Genomic DNA, 25,830 nt, shown 5'->3' on the forward strand with positions numbered 1-25,830 from the left:
AGACAGCCGGATGACGGCAGGCACAAGGGGTAATGGTGAAAGGAGAAGAACATGCCATCGAACATGGATTTATGAGCGGGTCCACGCTGACGCGATCCATCAGTGGTGTCACGTAGCATCAAACATGGTCACGTTTAGGGCACGTTTAGATGAGGCTTTGGAGGGTTTCAACGGGTGCTGACGCTCAAAAAACATGTGGCGTTTGTTGGGAAACAAGCAATTTGCTGTTGCCACCCACAAATCCAGTGCAGTCTCTTAATTGGAGTAGTTTTGCTTTGATAGGTTCTCGCAGTAGGCTACTAACAATGTGTGGCAGCTTTAAACTAACTACAGCCATTTTTGAAAACATCATATTCCTGACAGAAAATAATAAACTGGAGGTGCCCCATGTTTTCACTAGAAGATATTGGAGTTTCTCTACCAATTGGCAATGGGACGGTGGTTACCCGCATACTGTAAATTGAGTTTCTCTTTCTCACTTTCTCCCACAAACACAGACATACAGTGCAAACACTTTCCCAGACACACAGTCCTTCCCTTGCTGGCCAGAAATAAATGGAGACCCCAGGAGTTCCCTTTGGCCCTGGCCCTAGCAGTCTATAGCAGAGCCGACAGCTCCGATCACTCCTGAGAAAGCAAAAGCTGCTCAGGGATCGCTTTACAATTCTCAGGGGCTCGAATAACCTGATCTTGAACTGATCCCGTGCACTGATCCTTTGGTATTGGGTTAGGAACGTGTGAAGGGGCCTGTTGAATGAGCTCGCTGGATATCAACATCCTCACTCCGTGTTGCTCCAGCCCGGCAGATTGTTTGACTTGATTAGTCTCTACCCGAGTGTTAGACTACCCAACGCCAAGCCCTCCAGACACCGGTATCAATGTGTCAGAGGGAAAAGTGCTCTCCCAAGTCTCAAGGTGGAGCCCATTACCCTGAGTGAGAGCACTGTAAGTTAATAGGATTTGCTCGCGATCAAGAGACTGAGCTATTTCCTGAGGCTGTTACAGACCGAAGCACAAAAATAAATGTTCCTTTATTCAACACTATTAAGCGTCCCCCCCCCCCCCCCCTCCCTAAAAAAAAGAAAAGTCCCCACCACCACCGCCACCATCCACTCTGACCCCACCCCTCCTTTTTCTCCTTGTTGGAATATCTGTTTTTACTGCAGGAGGCTGCACTCTCTCCATTCTTGTTCGTTTTTTTTTTTTCTTTTCCTCCCAAGCAGCCAGTAAAAGTAAAAGGTTGGCACTTTTTGTCTAAAGGAACCATTTGTTCAGGTGAAAATGAAACTTGCATGGTAAGCAGAGCCAGGCCTGCGGTTGGACAGGGGCAGAGGGGATTCCAGATTAATCATATGGACTATACGCCATGAGGATATTCATTGAGGAGTAATTGCCAAGGGGCTTTATGTAATGTATTCTCCCCATGAGGTAAAACCTTGTAGCAGCGAGAAAGGATAATAGAGTAAGAGGATCATATAAAAATGTTTGCTGCTCCAACCTTTAACTCGGAGCTTAACCCTGACCTCGGATAGTAATTACAGAGTTAATTGCCAACTGATCTGAGGAGGAAGCTCCATCCAGCTCCACTGCAGATGTCAGTTGAGCCTCCTTCTGAGGTACAACAGATCACCGATTGTCTTGCATGATTTAAAGAAAGGACAGTTAGCAGCATAGGGTCAAGTGGTGTTTGGTGTTTACACATAGTTTGTAACAACCAGAGCTGGCAGATAAACTGTCATTGACTGATCTTCACTGGAATCATATAAGAACTGCAGCGAACACATTTATTAATAATGAATCTCTTCGTTTGTGTTTCTTTAGTCCAAAGCCCAAACATGTTTTGTTGACACTGGCACAAAAAACACAGAAAGCAACAAATCCTCATATTTAATAAGCTCTAACCGGAGCCTTTTTTTGTTTGTACATTAAAGGGATAGTTCAGATTATTCAGCGTTTTAAAGGGTTAGTAAGGATTCACTGAGGTCACATAATAACACGAACTAACCAATCGAGGCAGACCAGCAACTTACACGATCTGCAAGGTAAAATGACCATTTTTGTCAAAGGAGTCTGGTTTGGACCTTTGCTTTGCAATATTAACAGCTTCAGTTCCCGTCGAACAGGGCTGTCTGATGACAAGATAAGCGGTAAAAATAACTAACACTGTTGTTTTTTTACACAATTGTCACAATGGTGCTCTTACTTATCATTAAATGGATTTAAAATAGGACAGGTGATAATTTAACGTTATCATTTATGGATTTTCATTGGAAACATAATATTAAATTAGCATATTGTGTTGATGTTTGACTTTACACAGTGCTATAATACACAACGTAAACTGTAACTGTCACAAATCTGGTTATAAGTTTTGGTTAGAAGAGCCTTGTCTGACATAATGCATTAGCAGCTGAACACAGCCTCATGTTGCATTAAACATTAAGTTGTTTATACTAAAGGAGATACACTTAGAAAGCTGAAAAATAATTATTAATATTGTGAGACACATTTTCACCATATGCCCAGCCTTAATAGTAACCAGTCTTCCTTTGGTGTGCATGACAACACACGAGTGAAGTTTTGACAAGTGAAGATATACAGTAAAGCACATTAGACTATATAATAAGCCTCTCTGAGTGAAAAAAAAAACAGACAGATTTCCTCTGGATTTGTTTAAAACCTTAAGAGAGAATAGAACTGGCGCATTTCACCGCAGATCTGAGCACAGCTCACTCAGGAAACCTGAATGTCTTCACTGAGTCAAATAGTTAAGTTGAGCCGGTGCTGCCATAAACCCGGTGGGAGAGCTTGGAATAATCTAGGCGATGTTAATGATGCAATTTATATGTGAGGGGACCGGTGTTTGGCAGGCTCTTTCCGTCTGAGCGGGCTGCACAACCCAGCGAGCTCCCAGCACCCCCTGCTAGATGGAGGGGGTGGAGTAGGAGGAGGATGTCAGAGCCCATGTGAAAAGAGGGAGCGAGCGAAGCACTGATAAGAGCCATTACTATTAGTGTCTGTCTGTCACCTGCTGTGCGTCATCCAGCCTTCTCTCTCTCCACATGCGCCCCCATCCCCGTCGCTCCATCCCCATCCGTTTTCCTGAGGCACATCACTTCAAATTTGCACTCACCTACACATTTTCCATCCTGTCACAGATATACTCAGTTGGCTCGAAAACTGAGCCGAGCTGCACTCTGAAAACTACCGTGAGCTTTGTTTCAAAACAGTTGTGAATTAGTGAAGGTGCAGGCAGCTGCCAGCATTTATTCGATAAACAAAATAGCTGCAGATGAATAACTGAATTGGCACAAGGGGACGCAATATTCGAGACATACCGCTTCTCAGTTTTTCCAAGCGAACACAAAGCCTAATTTGGTATTTCATTTATTACTTGGCACAATACTACAGCTCCTTAAACTTATGAACTCGGGAGAAATGAACAGTAATTGCAGGCTGTTCTTTATTTTCTTAAAACCTTTTTAACCAAAATATTTAAAGCTGTTTTTCTCAGTTGCTATGCAACACTTCAACCGCAAGAGTGGGAGCATGCTGAGAATGTGCCAAATAAATGCTACTGCCACAGACATTCTGCGGGGAAATATGAGAGAGGGGCATCGTTCAATCATAATCACACGAAAATGTAGAGCAGTTGTGTAAAATGCACAATCATCCTTTCATTCATCAGTTACTTGACCTGTGTCAACAGATGATTCCAACCAATAGTTCGTTTAATGAACCATTGTTTACAGTCTGAGAGGCTCTCAGACCATTCCTCTGCCATGTGAGCACATTTTTTCATCTCCTGTGCACCAAACGCACAAGTGCCTGCTTTTAACTGCAGAATACAGCGACGTGGCAGGCGAACTAAGTGTCCTGTGCAAAATATCGTTCCGTAATTTGACATGAAAATGCTGCCAGATATGTAGACTACTGTCTGTTTCACAAGTCCTTTTAGATTTCACTCAGAGCTCGCCTGGAGCCCGGGCAACTGTACGACAGCCAAGCATAAAAAAAAAAAAAGAAAGAAAGAAAGCAAGCAAGCCAATGGTGCAGCCTTTCTTCCTGAGCCTGGAACCAAGGACTTAAAGCAAGGACACGTTATGCAAGATATCACATTCAATTCCAGTGCCAGCCTCTGAGGCCAGATGATACACATTGAGTGCGTCTGTCTCTCGAGCCCTCAATGTTAATCAACACTCTTTCCAATGCATACTTATGAGTTACAATCTACTCCCCACGTCTTCCCTTTGGCAGCTTAAATTAAGTCGCAAATTTGACGGCAAATTAACTTCAACAGGGACGGTAATATGTCACCTATACAGCAATCTGTGCCATTTCTCGCCAGGGCAACACAAATCTTGTGAATCTGAGAGGAAAATTAAATCAAACAAATCATTTTCGAGTGAAAGTCAAATTCGAGGGAACACAAGAAAGACGGCGCCACACGGCGGGGCCTTCGGCTGTTAACAAATCCCTCTGATGACAAAGCCTTGCATAATCGCCTAGTCAACCTTTATCACTGTGATCACAGAGCTTGAGATTTGATGCACGCCGGTATTAGCTGTGACATACAGTCACAATACAGTCGAGGTGGGAGGAACACATGCTCAGACGGTGTGTGCACGCACACGTGTGTGTAAAGGCGAGGTGGATGTGGAACCAACAGAGATCTCCCCACTTCATCATTGAGTAAATGGCAGCACAGACGTGAGCTGCGACTTCACAGCTGCCTCATGGCGGGTGACATTGAAGCCCACGCATGAACACATCGCTCATCAAAGCGAATGAGGCGTTCGTTGCTTCCTCTGCTTGTGCCGAGAAAAACAATGGCAGCCCCCCTCAAGTGCGCACTTGCACACCTGGAATGTCTAGAATGAGTGGAAATGGGAATGAAAAGGGAGGGGGGAAAAAAAAAATCCATTTGGTTTCATGCATCTCTCACAAGAAGCTTAACAGACTGTGACCTTCCACCGCTTCGTAATGGGAAGGAAACGGCAAGACCCCGGTGCCATAAAACGGCTCAGAGCGGGTGCTAACAGTGGTTCTGCAATTAACCTGTCTTAAAACAAACAAGAGGCTTTTGCTTTAACAACAGGCGCATACTTTAGAGGGTTGATTTCTGCGGCGTGAAACTCAAAGGCCCACCAGGGTTCAGGTTTTAATCAGTCATTAGCGTGCTCATTTCGGCACAGCTGCGCCGAGATCTATGCAACTACAAGCTCACTCGATGTGATCAAAAACCAAAACAAAAAAGTCAAAGCTCTTTTCCGCGGATCCCAGCGACAGAGTGAACCGCCGCTGAGCCAAAGCCCTCCAAGTCTTCTCGCATACAAAGACTATTTGTCTGAGCGCTAACCATAAAGTGTCAGAAAAATTTAAGCAAAAACAGAAAGCAACAGTAAAATTGTGAATGCCCGTTTTTGCACATAAGCACATCCTCCTGAAAGTTCAGTCACATAGTTTGAACACAAAAGCTCCAGTCTTTCTCCTTAACTGTCCTCTTTTCTCTAAGTGGAACCAGACGTAGGCATTTCTTCATTTAGCCCATTCAAATGGAGGCAAGTTGCTGTTCTTTATTTATTTAACAAAACGAGCTGCAAAAGCCAAACATTAGGTCATGGAATATTTTCAACCCGAGAAATAAGTCAATGCCTTCAATGAGACATCAAACCCAGTTTAAGTATTCCCCTACAAAATATGAGCTGGTGAGGACCTTTCTCGAAGTCAAGTAGTGCTGTGGGATTTTTCTGTTTTTTAAATACAACTTTCAACAGTGTGGTGCACATGCGTTTCCAATTAAGAGCTCAGAGCCAAACATCCAAGCCTGGGCCCCATTCACCCCTTCCACGATTGACCAAGTCTGAGGAAATGTTAAACAGGCATCATAACCATAACAGAGACGGCAGATTTTTCAAAAGCCTTTACTTTCTAAACAATAATTAAGACATCACAGTGGATTGATGATACAGACTGCAAACACCGCACAAAATCTAAATAAAGAAAAGGGAACGCACTTAATCATAACTTTTTGTGACGCGTTCACAGCTAGGGCACTTAAACATAACAACTTGTCCCGTTGGTGAATGGGTACAAAGCGTGCTTACAGTGCAGAGAAATAAAATATGTCAATGCTGTTGATTTGTGAGGATCATAATGAGAATGCACGGTTTACACGAGGCACTCAGAGTAGGATCTACTTCCCTGGCAGCCGCAATAACTCCCTATGAGCCTGTCTCTGCTCAGACTTCAATCTCTGGGCCCTAAGGAGCTGTTGGAGGACTTTGATGTTGTGTCTAAATGAATTGACTGTGCTTCTTGATACAGCCCTCCAGTCAACTGGCTCCCCCCACTGATTCCGTCACCTGTGATAAACACCACGCGAGCTTGGCGGTACCAAAATTCTGGATCCCATGCTCGGAAAGGCCACCGTTTTCTGTTTTTTTTTCTCCCTTCAACTTTGTAAATGACTGAAAGAAATATGATTGTTGTTTCCCGCCGTGCCCTATCTGAGCAGAAGCCCTTTGATGTGCAAGGCTGTATGTGAGCAAGCGACGGCTGGGCTGGTTTTTGTTACCTTACAGCCCTGCAACATCCAGTAGGTGAGCCTTTATGTCGGATGCCCCTTCAGGGCATGGTGTTTGTTAGAGCCTGGGCAAAGGCAACAACCTCCAACCCACTTCTATCATTGCAATTTTTTTTTTCTTCTTCTTAAGAACCAGAGCCAGAGAGCTCTGCATACTGTACAAGCTTGCAACTTCACTGACTTGATCCAAACAAGATCTAAGGCTTACTGAGGAGCACTGGTGCACGGCTAAGGAAGTACAAATGTGTTGATACATCTACCTTGGGACTTCTAGTTTGTCACAATGTGTGCTTTGAATAAGGATAAGCAGTGACAGGAGCCGTAATGCATGTAAAATGAAGAAGAAGAAGAAGAAGAAAAAAAAAAAGCCATGTTCCAGTGCTAAAGATAGCACCGACTGCAACCAGTCAACCACTAGCAAACACTGCAACGTTTGATTTCGATCAAAGAGCCGGGCAGAGACGGCGGTTAGAGGGAAACAATACTTATCCATCTAAGCTTCGGCTTGGTCAATTCTCATTTGACTAAATCCAATTACCATCGATTCTGCATCTTCTTAAAGCCGAGGTTTAGGTGTTCCTTGATAGTGCAGAAATCTTAACTCGGATGAAGCGGCAGTATTTAACCTATTACAGCCTCCGATGAAGCGGTTGGGTTTTGGAGGAAAGTACGAGTTCTACTGGCAAAGGCATTGATCCTCCCACACCCTGGGTTTTCCCAGCGTGTGCAGCGATTCCTTTGCAAAGCCTCTGAACACTTCTCTCTCTCTCCTCCAGCAGCGATGGTGCTCCTGAGCAAACCTGCCCTGGATCGAGCATCTCATTTAGTCACTGGGCCCTTTGATGTGGATTCAGTGCTGCATCGCATATCATTCGTGTTTGAAGGTTCAGCTTCCACAATACAGCAGGGTTTGAAGTTTCACATATTGCAAGTGCTACAATGTGATAATCTGGGAGCCGGTTATGCATTATACATTTTTCATAAAAGAACACCATCACCTGAAAGTGAAACGTGGAAAAGTCAGCGCTTCAAGGTATATATTGACAGAAACTGTTTCTGAGACTTCTGGGTGTGGGACGAAAACACTCTTGTTATCTTGAGCATTTCAGAATCAGCTCTACATCTTCCCTCGGAAGGGGGTAAATATCCAAATAAACAGAGTAGAATAACATTTGACTGGGGTCTGCCATGCCATTATGAGACAGAATAATTTAGCTGACTGAATGCTTCTCGCAGGGCACAGAGGCCATGACGGCCCTTTCTCCAGCGAGGGCCTGCAATAAAAATCTCATTCTCCATCTGATTTCACAAGGGAGCTGATACCCAACTTGGGGCACCTCCTTCAGCGTCTTCTTAAATCAAACACAAAAAGTCCTTGTTAAGGTCTATGACTGACCAACCTAACTCCACGGCTTTGGCTGGAGCGATGGCGAGAAAGGCGGGGAGCGATCTGTTGGAAGAGCGAGCTTAAACCCAGCCGCATCAAGCACCTAAGGTTTAAAAAACACAGGAGGAATAAAATCAAGTTGGCAGTTAATGTCTGTGAGTGACTGAGCTTTACGCTGCCGCTTCTGATCTTGATAATTAAAGAGTGTTTGTATGGCGTTGCACAGCTCCGCGTGCCATTTTAAAGGATGCTTACCATCTCCAAAGCACGGAGATGGTGGCAGCCTCGGGGCCTGCCTGCTTTCTTTTCCCTCTCTCTGTAACTATCTTGTGCTAGATACACACAAACGCACACGAAAACGCGCACACACACACAAGCACATGCGTACAAATCCGAACTCTACACACTGCACTGACACATACAAACAAAAACCCACACACAAGAAAGAGTCGGCGCTTTCACAAACATCAGCCTCTCAATTAGCTTCTGCACTCATTTCTCCTTGGAAGAGAATTATTTTTCAGCTGGATGCTTTCTCTTTGTTTATTGTGAGCCGACCAAAGCCTTATCAGCAGCTAATCACGGCATGTCAAATTCACAGACTGACTGCAGTCACTTTAAAAAAAAAAAAAAGAAAAAAAAAAAAAAAAAAAAAAGGATTCAGTGAATAATCTTCTCAAGTTCAGATTGCCATTTTAGATTTGGACAATCACCAATTTCTTTTAGATGCTCAGATCTGTCTAACAGCCAGAGAGAAGATCAGCATTTGTTTGATGTAATTTGTTGTGACATGTTAATTGCATCTACTTGTAATTCTCTCTAATTGATGTTTGATATGTCTCAGGAAATTAGGCCAACTAGATAACACTGCAAATATTATGAATCCTCCCTGCCTTTCTCTTTCCGTGGCAGGTCTGATGAATTCACAACACCTAAAACTGTAATGTGTCAACATGCTGTGCAGCTATGCTCTGTATTCCCAGGGCTGCCAGGCTGACAAATCTAAGGTTACAAGCCTACCACTGTATATTCAAAACACATTCAGGCTCACTGTAGAGTGCCAGAGAAGACTAACCTGAGCAATTTTCACCGAGTTCTGGGTCGAACCACCGGCGTGGTATTCAACTTTGTTCCTCTTGACGATTTCTTCAAACCTGAAACGGAGAGAAGAAGAAGAGCTGTTACAATGGATGACGTTCAAGATCGACTACAAAGTGAATTAGACCACAGCTGCTGATAAAGGCTTTGTGTAAACACCACGTGTGACATGGGCAGACTACAGGTTTCTCAACACCTGTCACATTGCAACACACGTAGGAGGAGTGAGGCGTAAGCGCCGCAAATTAGCCAATACAAATTCCATCAGGAGAGGTTACACGGGTATGGTTGAAGAGCGGCTGTGAGCAGAGAGGACGTGAAAATGTCCGAGTGGTATATATCTCAAAACTATTGGATGGGCTGCCGTGAAATTTGGCTGAGACGTTTGTGGTCTTCAGAGAATGGATCCTAATGATCCCTCAACCTTTTATCACTATCAACATGTAATATCTTCCACTGGGTCAGTGGTTCTCAAACTGGGGGGTGGGCCACATAGTTTTCTGATGCTTGTGCTGGCCTTCAGTTCAATACATATGTAAGCATCACAACCTGCTAACATGCTAAACACATATTAAACTTAGCATGCTTACATAACATCTGAAAGTGAGCATGACAGATGCATGTTAGCATACGAACGTGAAATGCCACTTACATAATAAACTTAAGCTTGATGACATGCTAACATTATGTTAAGCTAATGCATTTGGGATGCCAGCAGAGTCTTTGCACATTACCATGCAAAACTTAAAGCCGCACGACTCAACATTTTCAATGGCTCAAATGACAAATGTCATGTGAAGGAGGTCACTCGCCGATGCAAAATATCACCAGAGTGCAGTTCCCTTCAGCTCTGCACAGCTTTGAAGTCCTTTTTCAGCTCACTGTTCGGCTACTGCTTTGGGTCAGTCTCAGCACACTCATCAAAACTTGTTTTCAGCAAAAAACTCTCCTAAAGCAACTGAACACAACACTATTTTCCAAGCACTAAATGTCACACACAAAGTTTGTGACTACCTGGTAAACATATAGGAGCATTTACATTGATGCAGTGCTGCTGGAGTGCACCGGAACAGAGTATGTCATGCAACAGAGTCAACAAAAAGAAATGGAGCGGTCAAAGTTGTCATATTGACATTTAAGGTGGACTGATCTGCAACATCAACTGAAAACATTCCTCCTTAAAAGTTGCAGGCAGCTGCCGGTAACCTCTGAGCGGCACAGTGAATTCAATTATTTCTTCTCCAGTCTGAAAACGACCCGGCGTTACTACTAAAGATTCACTGCAACTTTTCCTCCTGATGGCTGCTTCGGATGCTGCTTGTCTCAGGAATTAGTGGAGACCTAAACAGACCTAAAATGAGAATTAGCATTGTACAAATTAGCATAACGACTTTCCTGCACTCTCAGTCACAAGGCGTAGAGTTCAGGTGTTAGACTGCAGCTTACTGTATGTGGATATATTTTTCCCATCAAACATCATTTCTACTCTTCAGCCTTGTTGGGGTGTTTTTTCCCCCTTTCTGTCCTCGCTGTAAAAGAGGACAACAGTATGTCAACTCTGCACTACGATAAACTTGAAAGCGGTATACATTTTTTTTTGCTTTTTTTGCCGTCCTTCAACTGTGACATTCCAGGTGCAAGCTGTTAATATAAACTGCTTAAGAAGAAAAGGGAGGCGGGGGGGAAAGCAGCAGGCAAATGCTGGATTTTGTTAAATGGGATACTTGACCACAAATGTTGCTTGAGTTGAAAAGAACCCGTGAGGGTCTGAATGTCAGCTTGATAAAAGCAAAGGCGCAACATTGTCCACACATGGTTGCAGTTAGCTATACAGTATTAAAGTAAGATGAGCAGAGCAAGTCATTTCTGAGGAACTTGAACTGCTTCCTCAAAGGGAATCATGAAATAAAAGAAAGTATTCATCTTTCACTTCGCAGAGATTCTGCAGTTTGTGTTTTATAGGTGATGTTTCAGAGCAATTAGAAAAACAACTTATACCATTTCTGTGTGGACAAAAAACCTCACAGCCAGACAACTTGTTTAGGGATAGACCACATCTGATTAAATGTTTGATGTATGAACCATACAGCAAAGTTGAGAAATGACTGTAACAGACTAAACACAATGAGTCAAGAAAACAGACATGACATTGGGGAACGGGGAGTAAACAATTGCTGAGTTTTCAAACATAAACCACAGGAACACCCCCGGGTCTACAGTGAAATACTGAAGACGCTTCTGTCATTTTTGTATTTTCCCATCATACTGCCATTTCAAACATCAATAGCACCAATGCTTAGGCGTAACATGATGCAAAGCTGGCATACGCTGCGAGATAGAGCCTTTATCTGCGGAGCTGAGAACATGAATAATGTGTATTCTCCACATCGTTCATACAAACAACCTCCCAGGGGGCTGGCTATACAAACGTGTCCACCCCGCGAAGGAAATTGACCTAACTGCAGTCAAGATGATACGCCACATTAGGAGGTCCTTGACTTTTTTTTTTTCCTCTCAACTGTAAATTGAAGACCGTCCATTTGTGAGTGTATTTACGTCAGGGGAAAAAAATCCAATGACATGGTAAATAGTTCAAGGTGCACCATACCATTCCCACTGGTGTAATGTGTAATTCCACCTTAAATTAACTGCGTAAGAGGGGTTGTTGAGGAAATGCTTGAGTGTAATCCCAAGGGGCGCTGGTTATGTAAAAGCTCTGCTGCAGAGTGCCAATGCATTCCCTTTTTAGGATTAGAAAAACATTTTGAGGGGAGGTCAAAGGTTGCACGTTTTGGGGAAGCAAACTTGTTGAGTCTAGAAATATGTTGCACACACTCAGTGCGCACCGCAGTTAATATGTATGCAAAGTGCATCATGGCTTACCAACATATGTCAGCCAGGGGTGTTCAATACTTCAGCACAACCTGGTTTAACTAGGCATGGCCGAATTTTGAGCAAGTGTGAAAGTAACCTTTACTGCTTCAAAGAAAGTCTGCATATCATGTCTCGAGGCAAGGGGTCTACCCAGGGCAGAATGTTCCTAATAAAGAAAAAAAAAACTTTCCATGCAAGTGGAAAATATGCTAACTGGGAAAAAAAATCCTTCCTGAGACACCTGTTATGACTCCTTGACAAAGGAAGAATTTGAGCACTGTGGGTGTTTATAACATGGAGGCAGCCGAGGGACTCCAGAACCCATTTCAAATAGACACACAGCTTCTGAGGATTTCAGCTTTTTTTTTCTTCCTAGAAGTATTTGCTCCACCTTTCAGTGCAGACAGCATGGGGCCCTGCTCTTGGATGCCTCGAAAATCCCATCCGAAAAGGAGCAGCTGCCTCGAGACCTTTACACCCTCAAACATCATGTGATCCCATAGTAGTGACACCGTAAACGGCCCCCTTGGCCATTTAGGAAGAGAAAATCCCTTCCCATCTACTGCAGTCTGAGCTCACTCTGTGATGGGAGGGAGCAGAGAAAAAGAAATTGTTTTGAACAAAATGTCCTCAGCCAGTAACCCCTGCTTTTAAAACCCACTGGTGTTGTTCAACGGAAGAGCAATTCCAGCTATGCCATGCATTCCACTAATGTATGGACAGCCCGTGTTATATAACACATGCTTTACAAGAGACTGCCCCCGACGCCCTGGTTAAATACCACTCTTAACTAAAGGCACTGTGCTATTTTTCAATTTCATACCTTCCAATTTGAGACTAATAGAGGCACTTATTTATTCGGCTTAAATCAAATTAGGGGAATTAGGCTACTGAATGGAATATTTGTATTCAGAGGATATGAGAGTCCTCCTCAAAAACTAATACCTCCACATCTCCGTGGCTTAACACATACAAATTGTTGGGGCAGATCACACCAGTCAGGAACATCGTGTTGTTTACATTCCTGGGGATGGAGCCCCCACCGTTGTTTCCCATCAAGGGAAATATGAGAGCTTCCAAAGTACCATGAGTGTTCTCTGCCCCGAGTGACTCATGAGTTCCTCTCTCACACCCACCACCTCCCCCCCACCAAAAAAAAGAAAAAAAAAGAACGAGCCAAGTAGATTATTTACATGAGGCAATAATTCAAGATTTGCTCCTCTAAGTCTCTTACATGGAGGGCAAGGCGAGCCCATTTACCCAATCCCTCTTCATTCGCCTTTGATGTTAGCCTATCTCGATAAGACCGGATGAGTGCCCTAAAATCCCTGTCGAGTGATTTCACAGGAAGAACAAGTCTCTGTTAATCAATGGCTAGATTGGATCTGGATCCTCGGGAGTGGTCCGGCGTGAAAGTCCTCCCGAGTGTTTGAGTGCACACCGGGGTAATTCATCGCTAATGATCACCGCGGCACCCACTCTCCTCCGTTCGTCCTTATTTAATTGCCTCGTTCACGTTTAAACAGCTTACAAATCACAAGGACAGGCAGGGAAACATGATCAAACAGCCCCTATCACTAATCAGGGGAGGGCAAGGGAAGAAGTGAGAGGACTGGGGCTTCTTTGCTGCTCTCCTTGGGGGATTAGGAAGGAGGAGGGTTGCACAGGAACAGTAAATTATCTCTGCTTCAGCTATAGCAGGCAGGTACATTTAAACAGGCAGATCCATCTTTCTCTCTCTCTGACAGAAGCAGAGAGGGGGCAATACAGCTAAAAGGCTTTGGTAATCCCAGTTTCAACACAGGCATCTGGAGCGGAGACAGGTTCCACCATTGATTAGATTCCCCAATCAGCGTGTGCATCCTACACCAGCCTTCCTTGGTAGTCTGGAGGCAGTACAAGGCCTGATGCACAGTAATTGTTTCCATAGGTCAGGCAGAGGAAAAACAGCTCGGGGACGTGATGAAAGGGAGATGGAAAGGGTGAGGAATATTGTTGTTTTTTCCCCCCAATTAAATTGTTTGTCAAACCCTTCACAAAGGGTTACGCAGTTTATCTGTTTAAAATCAATACGCTCGTCTCAGTGTGAAAGCTTGTCCCAACACAAGACAGGCCCATTAATTATTCTGTTCTGCGCGCTATCGCCGGGCTGCTCAAGGTTGAGCCTTATCTTTTCTTATTTCAAATCAATAATTATCTTCTACCGTGCTCACGCTCCCCCTCAGAAATAGATGTGCTTTTCATTCAATGCCTGTAGAGTCTCTCTCACTCAACTCTCTGTAGCAACTGGTGAAGAACGCAGAATGAATAGGACATTCTTATCAGTGGAACATTAGGGCAGGATGGGAATAGATGGCGAAGAATGAGGCGCATAAAAGTACTGAACACAAATGAGTCATGATTCAAACAGCGAGCGAGGCCTTGTTCCCGTCCTCTGACATCTTCTCACACACTAAAGTGAGGGATGAATGTTGATTTGCACAACGGCATTGCGATATCGCCATCGTTGAGGTGTCTCGGTCCAATCCCTGCTAAGCCGAGAAATCTCGCCGCGAGTCCCTCGGCGCAGAAAAACGCCGGCCGCGATGAGCCTTTCTGCATTATAGACTGGATGCACAATTAATGACTGCACAATTACATGGTCATAATGGGTGAGTAATTGCATTAGAATGCAGAAACAACAAATGTGCATCCCTTTAATAATCGGCCAATCCAGCAGCGGCGGCAGCAGCCCATTTGCTGGCATTAACCGAGGACTGCTGTTTGTACTTAATTAGGCTGCACTCAAGGATTAGGCGGCGGGGGCAAAATCTGGTCATGGAGGATGAGTTCATATTATTTCCTCTAAAATGTCACAGGTTTTTGGCTTCGCGCTGCAGAGGGTGGCGTTGTTTGTCACACTGTACTGTGTGGCTGTGGGAGAGGGAGTGTGAGAGTGTGTGTGTGCGAGGACATGAAAGAGAGAGAAAGAGGGACACATTGAGGGAGAGAGTGGAGAGACGGGGTGTGTAAGCAAGGATGGGGCTTCTGGTGTTCTCCTGAGGATTGAGATTTGAAGCCGGAGCACAAAGCCTTTGAGACATTCCCCTTATCTTGGAGGTTGATAGCAGGATCTCGGTGATTCAGAGCGCTCCGTGTGAATAATTCCACCAACACCCCCTACTGCGAGGACCATATGGCCCAGTGTGAACTTTAAACACTCGGGGAGCGTTTCTGCTCACCAGTCAGGCCTCCCATCTCTACCCCCGCACGGGCTAGGTGTAGAGAAATGATCAGCACAGATAGTGTACTAACTAGCCTACATGTATGAGGGCTGCTGCCATCAGTGGCTTTTCCTGTGTGGCTGCTGGGGATCAAAGATGACTAAAAATAGCCCTGAGCATGCTTTTCTGAACTGAACATGCTGTATGTACTGGCTGAGACGCCCACATTTTAATTATAAAACGCTCTTTAAAAGGGGGAGTTGGAGGGAGAGGAGGGGGGGGGGGGACGCCCACATGCACAGAGATGTGGATTATGTTTGTTACACTCCCTTTGACTTGTGATGTTTCCTTCTGGCACCACCTGCTGGCAGCCGCCGTCAACAAGAGGGAGGCATTTGCAGCTCCGGCGAGGACGAGCCTTAATTATGATTGCATCAGCCATCTCTCATGATGCAGCATGTATGCTTTTAAATACAGAGCAATCACCCTGCATCCCCACGCGACAACCTATTTCATCAAAAGACGACAGCACAGCGAGACAGAAGGCTTCTGTATTTCCATTATTCGAAAAGTTTTCTTGTTTTATAATTCAAAAGGTCTAGATCCACATTTCTTACGGTTGAGTACGGCTCTGGTGAGCACGTCAGATTTATGCAAGCGTTCCAAATCGCCGGATTCATGCATATCAATAAAACATCGAGAGCAGCGCGAGGCTGACGGCTGAACATGTTTCTGATGTCTCAATTACCAGTTGAGTGCCATTAATCTCTGCTCTCTCTTTTTGGCTCAGAGGCCGGCTGATGGATGCAGGCCCGCGACCTTTGCCCTCAGCAGCAGGGGGATGCGGATGTGCTGACCCCCCAGCGGGCCGGCGGAGGTGAGTTTAAGTACTGTAGTACAGCACTCAGCCTCAGCAACAGACAAGGGAGCTGGGAAGTAAAGGGTGGGGGGGGGTTGTAATGTGTCTACACACTCAGTCAAGCATGAGTGCATCCAGTGAAGTGGCACCATGGCAAGCACATGCAGCTTCTGCACGCATGCTTGCATGTGAGCACACACACACATACACATACACATACACACACAAGGGGGAGTGTTTCTCCTCCTGACACACCAGGATAGCTCTACCGGCGGTTTTTCTAGCACTCACAATTCGCTTATGTATTAAAAAATAAAATAAAAACAAAAAAAAAAAAGCGGGGTAGAGTCAAGTGTGTTTACAGAGCAGAATCTATCACACACACACACCCAGGAGCCAGAGTGTTTAGCATGTACTCAGTGAGAGAGGCCTTTGTTGTTTTCCTTCCAGTAAGCAGATTGAGCTGCACGGCAGCAGCAGGGGTGTGTAAGATGTACACAGACAGCGGGGTGCGTGAGTGGAGAGGCACCTCCACTGATCTCCTGTGTCGTGTGATGATGTGTGTGTGATGTGTGTCTCAATCCAGGGCTGATCCCCCTGAGTCAGCCCCGTCAGTGATATGAGCCTCCCACCCTCTCTCCCTCTCTCTCTCCCCCTCTCTTTCTCCCTTTCCTTCGCCATCCGGAATGCTAATAACAGCCAGCCACTAACGCTGCATCCCTGAATTATTCATGCAGCAGAGGGTCACACGGCATAATGAGGAGTTTACTCTCATTCTGGATGCGATTGTGACGCTGCTAATCTGCATTTAGCACAGAGAAAGAGAGAAAAGGAGGCAGAGAGGGGGGTAGGGAGATGGTGAGGGAGGAGGAGGCGGAGGGAGGATGAGCACTGATGAACTTAATTGCTGTGAGCAAACAACCTCTGAAAAGAGTCACGCCATCATCCAGAGATGAGAAAGTAAACAATTAATTATCATCGGACAGAGGGAGTCATAAAACAAATGTTTGAACGCGACTAATATTCAGGAGCCAGCTGATGTTTTTTTGCTCCCCCTCGGAGGTGACAATACACTCACTGTAACAATGACTCACTCATTTGACACACTAATAATCATTAGCTCTAATATGATATGGTTAACAAGCCCAAGAGGGTTTGGTTGGATGGTGTGTTATGAAATGCTGTGTGTTCCAAACAACCTGTAATGCCTAGTTATCCTGAAATAAAATGTCTATTTGCCCACATCATAATCTCCTGCAGAAAGAGGCGTGTTTTCATTAGGTTGACATGTTGTTTCCTATGGAGGCTCCTTGGGGTAAAAACAGCAGGCTACTGTTGCCCCCTGCTGGATATCAAAGGTACATACCCCTTTTACTGCAATTCAATACTGAGCAAAGAAATTCACCACTGGGAAAAATGTAAAAACAAACGACCAACCAGCTGCAAACCATGACAAAGGCCTCCAATCGAAAATAAAATGCAACAGTGTGAACTAACAGAGACACTTCGGTAATAGAATATGCTGTTTTTCATATTTGTCTGCTCATCGGAGCATAAAGACATTGTGTACCCCAAGTCTTTGCGAGCTATAAATAGGAATTACATATTCCCCCCAGTGTGCAGGTACCAAACTTAAGCCACATGATGGCAGCAGCGACTACAAAAAGTGAGCGAGACCTACAGCACTACATCTGACAAGATCTCCCACTGAAACGCAGAGCGACGCTCCTCTCGGCAGGCAGGAAGGGAAGTCAAACACGGTGCTTTGGTTAGACGGTTTCCTCTCACACACCAATTTCAAAACACACAAGGCAAAAAAAAAAAAAACAGCTGACAACATCCTCTTCAACTGCAGCTCCAAAACCACAGTGGAAATATTGTTCAAATAAAAGCAGTTAAAGTACAAGACCTGAGCTTTAAGTGCAACATGACTCACTAACCACCACACTGTAAACTCCAGATTTAACACTGAGAGGCTGCAGCTGCCTTATATGGAGGAAAGCATGATGAGGGTATTGGTTTGTGATTCAGCAGTGCTTGAGATGAAGTGATTTATGATTTTACTTGGATCTGAAGCTTTTCTTGGGGTTTCTGGCCATTATTTGATAGGAGAAAGTGTGGAAAAAGACAGGAAACAAGGGGAGAGAGACAGCGGTATGAAAAGCAGCAAACGTCCGGGGCCGGAAATGAAGCGGGACATTGTGATCATACGGTATGCATCTTAACCACAAGGCCACCGCGACATCAAGGAGGTTAGCAGGGGGTTTTTCAGCACATTAAGATTTCAGCAATGTTCACTTTGCTAGCATAGACGACTATGAAAAAGACAAATATTGCCATTTGAGAAGTGAGAGGTTTTGGCACTCGATTATCAAAAAATAGTTTAATTCCATTTTGGTATTTTTGCTTGTTAAATCACAAACAGCTGTGGATTTCTGACCAGTCAACTCATCCATTAATCAACTACTTTTTTTAAACTGTCGTTTCCACAGCAAGAGCACTGACGCACTTTCAATTAAAACTGGGAAGTAATTGCAACTTGTGCAACATCTGAAGTGAAATGAAAAGGCATCAAAAGTCACAGTTGAGGCTCATTCAGGATAAAAAAAAAAAAACAAAAAAAAAACTAAAGTCCCCAGCCAGTACTAACAGGGATGTTGATGGTTTCTACAGCAGGCAATTTCTCAGCCACAACAGGATTATATGGGCTCTGCTGTGACTAGATAATTGAATTCAGGCATGGCCACAGTGCACTGCATCCAATGATCTCTCTCCCACCAGGGTGATGGGGAGAAAAAAATGAATCTTGTTACACTCTGTAGATTCAGGGCCCGACAATGGTGTTACTTGACTAGCCTTGTAAGTCTATTGTGGCCTTTTAAGTCACGTTATTTGTCACAACACTTCAGTCAAGTTCTTCTTCTTCCATGGACCAGTGACCTTGTGAATGACCTCTCTGCACTTTACTAGTCACTCATCCAGCATCCTTAATGGCAATGCTGTTGCTCATATCACAGCATGTTAAGCTTAGGTTGCTATAGGTTAATAGAACAAAACACCATATGTACGGTCAGATGGAAATTTGACGGACATGGCTGCAGAGCATGATGTTGTGTGCGTGGTACTGGAGGGGACAATGCATTGAAATGCATTGTGTTGGGAATAAACCACCAAAGCCGCATGTTAATCCCGCCCTGACCTTGTGCAGAATGTGGAGGGAACGATGTCTGTGGGGCTAAAGATAACACCGCTGCCTTTGTGCTGCAGGAGAACAACACTGCTGATGATGCTGCTGCTTTGTGCCGCTGCTGCCGCCCAAGGTCACATGCGTCCCTTTGTCAAGTAACAAGACCCGACAAGGTAGCCTATTGTAAAGATACAGACGGCCTAATGCACGGCCCTGTCTTTTACTGTACACACATTACTCTGCCGCTTAATGATTTTACAATTACTGCACTTGCTTAGAATTTACACACGAGACACTAAAACACAATCCATAACTTCTCAGCTCTGAAATCAGTCAACATGCACTCCCCTAAAATTAGGCACCATCAACCTGGAAAGCACTCAGAGGGCAGACACCTCTGCCAAGGCTGCACGGTCCTCGAGATCTGTCACTTCATCTGAGTACTGCCATATAAACTAGGACACTGTAGCACGTAAACACCTTTTCCTGGTTTCTGAGCCATCTCGTAGTAGCGGAGACACACCTGCAGGTGGATGATACTGTTATGATCATGTGTACAGCGATATAAATGACAAGGTTTTCATCTTCCATGTTAATTCTGTATCCCCGATACATTTAAAAACAGGATACATCTCAACACCAGGATACCAATGCACAGGTTAACACACTCATGGGCTCGATGCGGAGACCAGGAGGATGAACTTGGGTTTAGAAAGTTAAAGAACAGCGCTACACCTCGATCTTCATTACCACAGCTGAGGTGCCCTCGAGTGAGATAGGCACCACCACTGTGGAGCTGCTCAGTGACCAGCAGATAAGACTTATGTGGTTATCTTGCATCCAACAGATAAGACTGTTGTAGTGGCAGCTTTGAGGTGTGAATGTGACCGAGTGTGGAGCAGTGAATTCCCGTACAAGAGCATTTGTGCTCAGTGGCCCTGGTTAAATAAAGGCCTGAAAAAAAGTCATCTGCTGCACTCTAGTAAGAGCGGGCCAAGTGGAAACACGCAATCTGGCTACAGGCTACGACTGAATATTATATACGATGTCTGGTAAGCTCCATCATGAGCAAAATGAACAAGAGAAGCTCCGGGATCCGATCAGTGACGGCATGAGTCACCACAGAAAAAGGAAGAAATTGTTCATTGTGACATCTTCCTATTTTCTCATGAACGACTGCACTTAGTTGAATTAAACAATAGAACTGATAACTAAAAACAGATACAGTATATTTGGCTTGTTTTTCCTATCGTTCAATAACAAACCTTTGATGTGTGCACTAAAATCAAATGCAGGAGTAATCAAGGCTGCGTTCAGTTTTAATTTGTTAGTCTTTCTGTCGCTAACAGTCTGTGTTTACCTTCAGGTTCAAAAGAGTGGGGCGCTACGTTCAGGGACACCTAGCCACGTTTTCGAGGAAGGCTACACTATTTTTGCTGCATCCGCTTTCAGTGTGAAGGAGAGAAGGTCTGGAAAAGGAGCATACATGCTCAACAAAAACCCTTCTATGAGTGAATAATATCAATTCATTCATTCTGTATCAATCTAATGAGATGCAGTTAAAATGCTTATATGTATATATGTATATCCACTATTTAGCCCAAAGCTGGGGTATATTCAGAGGCATCTTGGTGTAGTTTGGCACACATTCAGCATGGGAAAAATGTGGGAGGGTCTAGTTCTGAGGCTCCCAGCTACAGAGGGCTGATTTATAACGTGGCTATTTTGAGCCCAGCTTAAGTGTCAAGATGGTAGTAGCGGGTATGAATGACAAGTGTATCCCGTATTTGGTTCCACGTAATCTTAACTCTGCGTTACACTACTGAAGCATGTGATGTCCCAGTGAAGTTTAGACTCACAAGGCTTTGTGTTTGTCCTCAGCAAGGATCTGGTCATTAGGCTTCAGTCCAAACCTTTAGGAAAGAGAATAAAGACGTTTAGAAAGTGTGTTTGAAGGCAGAGAAATATGAAGGAATCAGTGACAACAAATGAGTCGTGTGGACTTACTTATCAAGGAAATCTTTGTCCACAACAGCTGAAATGTCGAGCAAGGGATTTCCCATCCCAAAGAGCGTGTTTTCACTGTGGAAGGACAAAAACACATTGTATTACGTAGACTCCCACTCACCAGCTCTGCACCAACAGAGGACACAAACAATCCGCTGTGATGCAGAAAATCATCTGTTTCGAATTTGTTGGATTAAATCAACGAAACTTTGATAAACCTGTGTTTCACCGATGGCTCTCCATTAGCTGACCCTCTCTCTACGGTCAACATGTGCACGACACATGCTACAGAATCACTGTACAACTGCAAACTGATGAGCTCATACTAGACTAATGACTCAACTTTTATGACTTTTGGAGAGATTGCTAATCAGCTTGCACAGACTGCCAGTGATAGGGTTTATTTTTCCCCCAATCAGATGGAGATTAGTCAAATGAAAAGCAGACACTTTGGCACATTGAAATGATCAAAATAAATTATGTGAATGACTGATGTGTCAGTATTCTCATGTTAATGCGCGCTCAGACTAATGTTGATGTGTCAAAGCCGTAAAAACTGCATTCTGTTTGAATTGCGTTAAATGTGGCATTTTTTCCCCCCGTGACCCCTTAAAGTAGAATATTTCTGCAACAAGATACCATGGTGGTCAAAGTCTACTCCTGACAACAGAGTTTTCACAACAGGTGACCCAACTTTCATAAAACATAAGACAGAAAACATGTTGAATGTCTGGTTAAGATCAGAGAGAAACAGCTGTTTTCTTGGGAAGCAGTTTGGATGCATGAACATCCAGACTCATTGAAAGTGTCCTAACTTAACACATCAGCCTAAAGGTCTGACAGACTCTTACTTGCTGTGTTATCAATCAACCCATTGAAAGACTGATAGCACTGTGAGCACAGTTTAAAGAAAATCATCATAATAGCAGAGTTGTTCCTTGTGGAAACACTGGAGGATGTCAGCATTTGGCTCTTACCTCGCTGTTGGCATTACGTCAGAAATCTCAGCAGCTTAACCTGATGATTAAATGGTCAACAGCTTCCTCTTCACTGTCCAAGCAGTGTGCTTTTTGACTACAGGAACTGCAGCCGCACTTTGGGCAACACTGACTGGTTGGCGGAGAAAGTGGGTGGGGCCTTGGTATCTTATAGACATATGATTGGCTGCACATGTTCCAATTATTGCAATGCTTTCCATGCTGCGTTTGATGCCATTGGGAAAGAAGTGAAACGCTGTGGTAAATATCAACAGCAGCAAATGATGACATTTAAAGGACTAATATGTAATTTTGTAAGCATACAATACATGTTTATTTACATATGATCCAACTGTTTGAGTTACATATAGGAAAATCAGCATTTTGTATATTTGGTCAACTGATCACAACAGAAATTATTGTATAAAATCTTTGATAGCATCAGAAAAAATGATGATTATTTTGCTTTTCTCCAACTAAAGTGTCTTAAATGGGAGTAATTAGGTCTTATGGGAAAATTGACATGGGAAGATTATCATCCTAGTTATAATGTCTATGGATTTCTTTATTATCATTAATAAAATTTGTATTTTATTTTGTTCTATGATATCACCTGTTCACCTTCTTCTTTTCTATCTTTACATCAAGGCCCACAAAGAATACAAAGTGGCCTTAAACTTACATTGTGCTGTTGACATTTCTGACCATATGATTCCCAGTCGAGCCTCCCTCCCCTGGTCTCCTATTAAAATCTGTCAACACTCTGTCAAAGACCTGAGATGCTCTGAACAAAGGCTCCCAATTGTGCAGGACTAGTGCGACATGACACTGTCAATAGCACAGGTGCCACTAATAACCATAAGCCATGATGATGAGTCAGCATGCACAATACCTGGAACCTGAAACTGAAGCATTAAGTTGCTTGCTGTCTCTCTGTTATGAGTCAGACTGGAATGACTGTGCTGTTTCTAAAGTATACAATACAAATCATGTGGGAATTACCTCTGCAAAGAGCAATTCACATTAAAACTTACTCATCCATTTTTATTGGCTTTACACATTAACTGGGAATAGTGAAACTATGGAGAAGTTTTCCGCAAGTCAAGTGAACGCCGCACCATTCACTTAGCATTATGCAAAATGTCAATAAGACACCAGCTGCCTGCCAGCGCTTTGCATGGTATGCTAACATGTGATTCATTTCGGATGATAACGTACATGAAACAGACAAATATTGAAACTAATATTGTAATTCAAACATACAAATATTATTAGCTATTTTTCACATCAACGTTTATGTTGTATATTTGGATAAGTTGCATTATCCCTATGATCTGCTTGTTTGTCATATTTCATAATGACTACTGTACGTTTGTTAGCTAAACCCTGTTGTGTTCACGAAAAAACAGCATTTTTCCTAACTTGACGAATTAAAAGAATATTTAATAAACATAATATCCTTATTATGATGAAATACCGTCTGTGGCAACATCGCTGATGTTTAAGTTAACTTCTTAGCTAACATTAAAGTTGCTCTCCTGCCTGTCAAATCATAAACAACGCTGTTTTCACACCAACGTGACTATTAACAGCCACATCTTATTAACAAAAGCACAATAACAGGTGAAAATATAGCCTCAGTTCTCGTCCCCCAGTTAAATGATGCACCCACCCCCTCCTGCTAGCTGTGGTTAGCATCTTTATGACCGAACAATCCGTCTCTAAATGCTAACAGCTGCTTTATCCGAATGCTTGTGTTGATGTTACGTTCAAAGGTTCAAGCTGCTTAGCGCCTTATCGCCTCCCGCTGACAGTTAGCCACAACACACGAGGCGTTAGCGTCAATTCACAGCTAGCTACAGCGGCTAACTACACAGCACGACACGCATCCGTTGCACAAATACCGTCGGCTCACTACCTCAACGCCGTTTTCTTCCCTGTCGACATGTTTGGTCCTTCGTCAGACATTTAATCGGCAACGGCTGCGTTGACGCTGCGGAGCCTGGGAAGCCACTCCTCACTGCTGGGGAAGAGTGGTGCGAGGCTGCGGCTTCTTTCCCCAGAAGATGATGGTGAAGAAACGGGTCGACAGCATGCAACCTGGACCGACAGTTAATGGATGTGTTCAGGGCTTGTGTTCGGTAATAGCCGGTTACTTTCCCCCGATCGAACCAATGCATTTGAATCACATTAAAAGGAAAAGAGATATAGTTATCTCGCGTTATCGCGGTGCTAGTTCGACTCCACAGAGAGCCCATCTCAAACAGGAGCACGGTCCATTTAACGTGTTAGGCTGCTGAGTTCAACACTGTATTTTACCATAGTGCTTTGTATTATTTATGGAGTATTGTTGCATTAATGCAAAACTTCCCAAAATGGAGTAAAACTACACACCTCAGCTCAGTTTATGCATCACTAGGCTGAGGTACCAAACGGACCCCAGACCCTGGAGGTCCCAGAGGGGCCACACATTCATTGCATGCAGATTGGTGTAGAGTAATTTAACTGATTGCAAATTAGTTTGGTAATATGCACCAAAACCATATCATCTCCTTCATTATGACTCCTCACATCTGCCTGTCTTGTCAGTGGGCCCTGTGTCAAAATATCTCTTAATAAATTTGTGTGTAACCAAATAACCAAAAACAAGGGGCAATAGATGCAGCCTGACCTCCACTTGACACCAGGAAATGTTATTATGCAAATTCAGGTAATTTGCACAAGTTAAAATGAAACCATGAGAGCTGTCCTGGTGGACCTGTGGATGAGATGCACTGCAGTGCTTCTGTTTCAGTCCTTGTCAGGCATTTTCTTCTTGTTCGATGTTGCTTGTCTGAATCGACAGTATGCTGTCATGTCAACTATCCGGTTAAAGGTAAAATACGTAGAAATTAAAGTACATAAAATAATAATTTCAGACAAGAGTATCTCAAAGTCTTGGCAAATAAAACCAAAAGTTTTGGCATGGCTGGAAATAACAATCGTTTGCACATCAAAGATGGAAATTCAGGCTCAGCGTCACTCATACTCTCACCAAAGACACTGCACCAAACTCCTTTCAAAAATGCTGCAATTTTGGTCATCAGCTAAGAATTCCAACAATCAACAAGTCTTGATTTTTATGATTAATTTACAATTTTGCAATGTTAAAATCAAGGCTGGATTACTGATTGGACAAAACAGGCACCTAACAGTCATCTGTGGAAATTTGTAGCAGAAAACTGAAACAAAGGCCCTTTAGGCAAGTCCTGTATTTGGTCCAAAAATGTAGGTTTAACACCATCATTTAGTTTGTTGACATTGTGCTCATGTGATGTATATCCTTAAATGACTCGCTGTATAACTCATTAAATTCAGACAATACCATAGCAAACCTAGAGGTAGTTAAAATTCCAGTGGAGATTTGTTTTATGGGCCTCAAGGCAAAATATAATTGTCATGTGTACTCTGATGTGTGAACTCTACTTTATGGGCATGGCATTCTTGACAGTGACAAATGCACAGAACAAGGGGTCAGTAGGGAGCACAACAGCTTATATTTGCCAGGGCTCCCTGGTGGGTTGATTCAGCCAGTTAATGCAAATTCAGGAAAATGAGTGTGGAATGAGGGTCAATTGGTCTGTGTGCAGAAAAAGTCTAATGGGCAAAGTTC

At 43.7% G+C, this 25,830-nt stretch overlaps 1 protein-coding gene across 2 annotated transcripts in view; it reads right to left on the reverse strand.

Moving 5' to 3' along the window:
* Window positions 1-24,476, reverse strand: part of LOC143338628 (adenosine kinase-like) — a 101,196-nt gene extending 76,720 nt beyond the window's left edge. The window contains exons 1-4 of one of the 2 annotated variants that reach the window (XM_076759169.1): window positions 24,097-24,476; window positions 21,202-21,276; window positions 21,054-21,107; window positions 9,049-9,127 (exon numbers count right to left, since the gene is read on the reverse strand). In XM_076759169.1, coding sequence (XP_076615284.1) covers window positions 9,049-9,127; window positions 21,054-21,107; window positions 21,202-21,276; window positions 24,097-24,146 — 258 coding nt within the window. In that variant the 5' untranslated portion in view covers window positions 24,147-24,476. Of the gene's footprint in view, window positions 1-9,048; window positions 9,128-21,053; window positions 21,108-21,201; window positions 21,277-22,178; window positions 22,286-24,096 lie in introns of those variants that run through there. The other variant, XM_076759170.1, reaches the window with a different exon arrangement.
* Window positions 24,477-25,830: the final 1,354 nt, after the last annotated feature.

The sequence above is a fragment of the Chaetodon auriga genome, chromosome 20, assembly GCF_051107435.1.
Source record: "Chaetodon auriga isolate fChaAug3 chromosome 20, fChaAug3.hap1, whole genome shotgun sequence".
In the NCBI taxonomy this organism is placed as follows: domain Eukaryota; kingdom Metazoa; phylum Chordata; class Actinopteri; order Chaetodontiformes; family Chaetodontidae; genus Chaetodon; species Chaetodon auriga.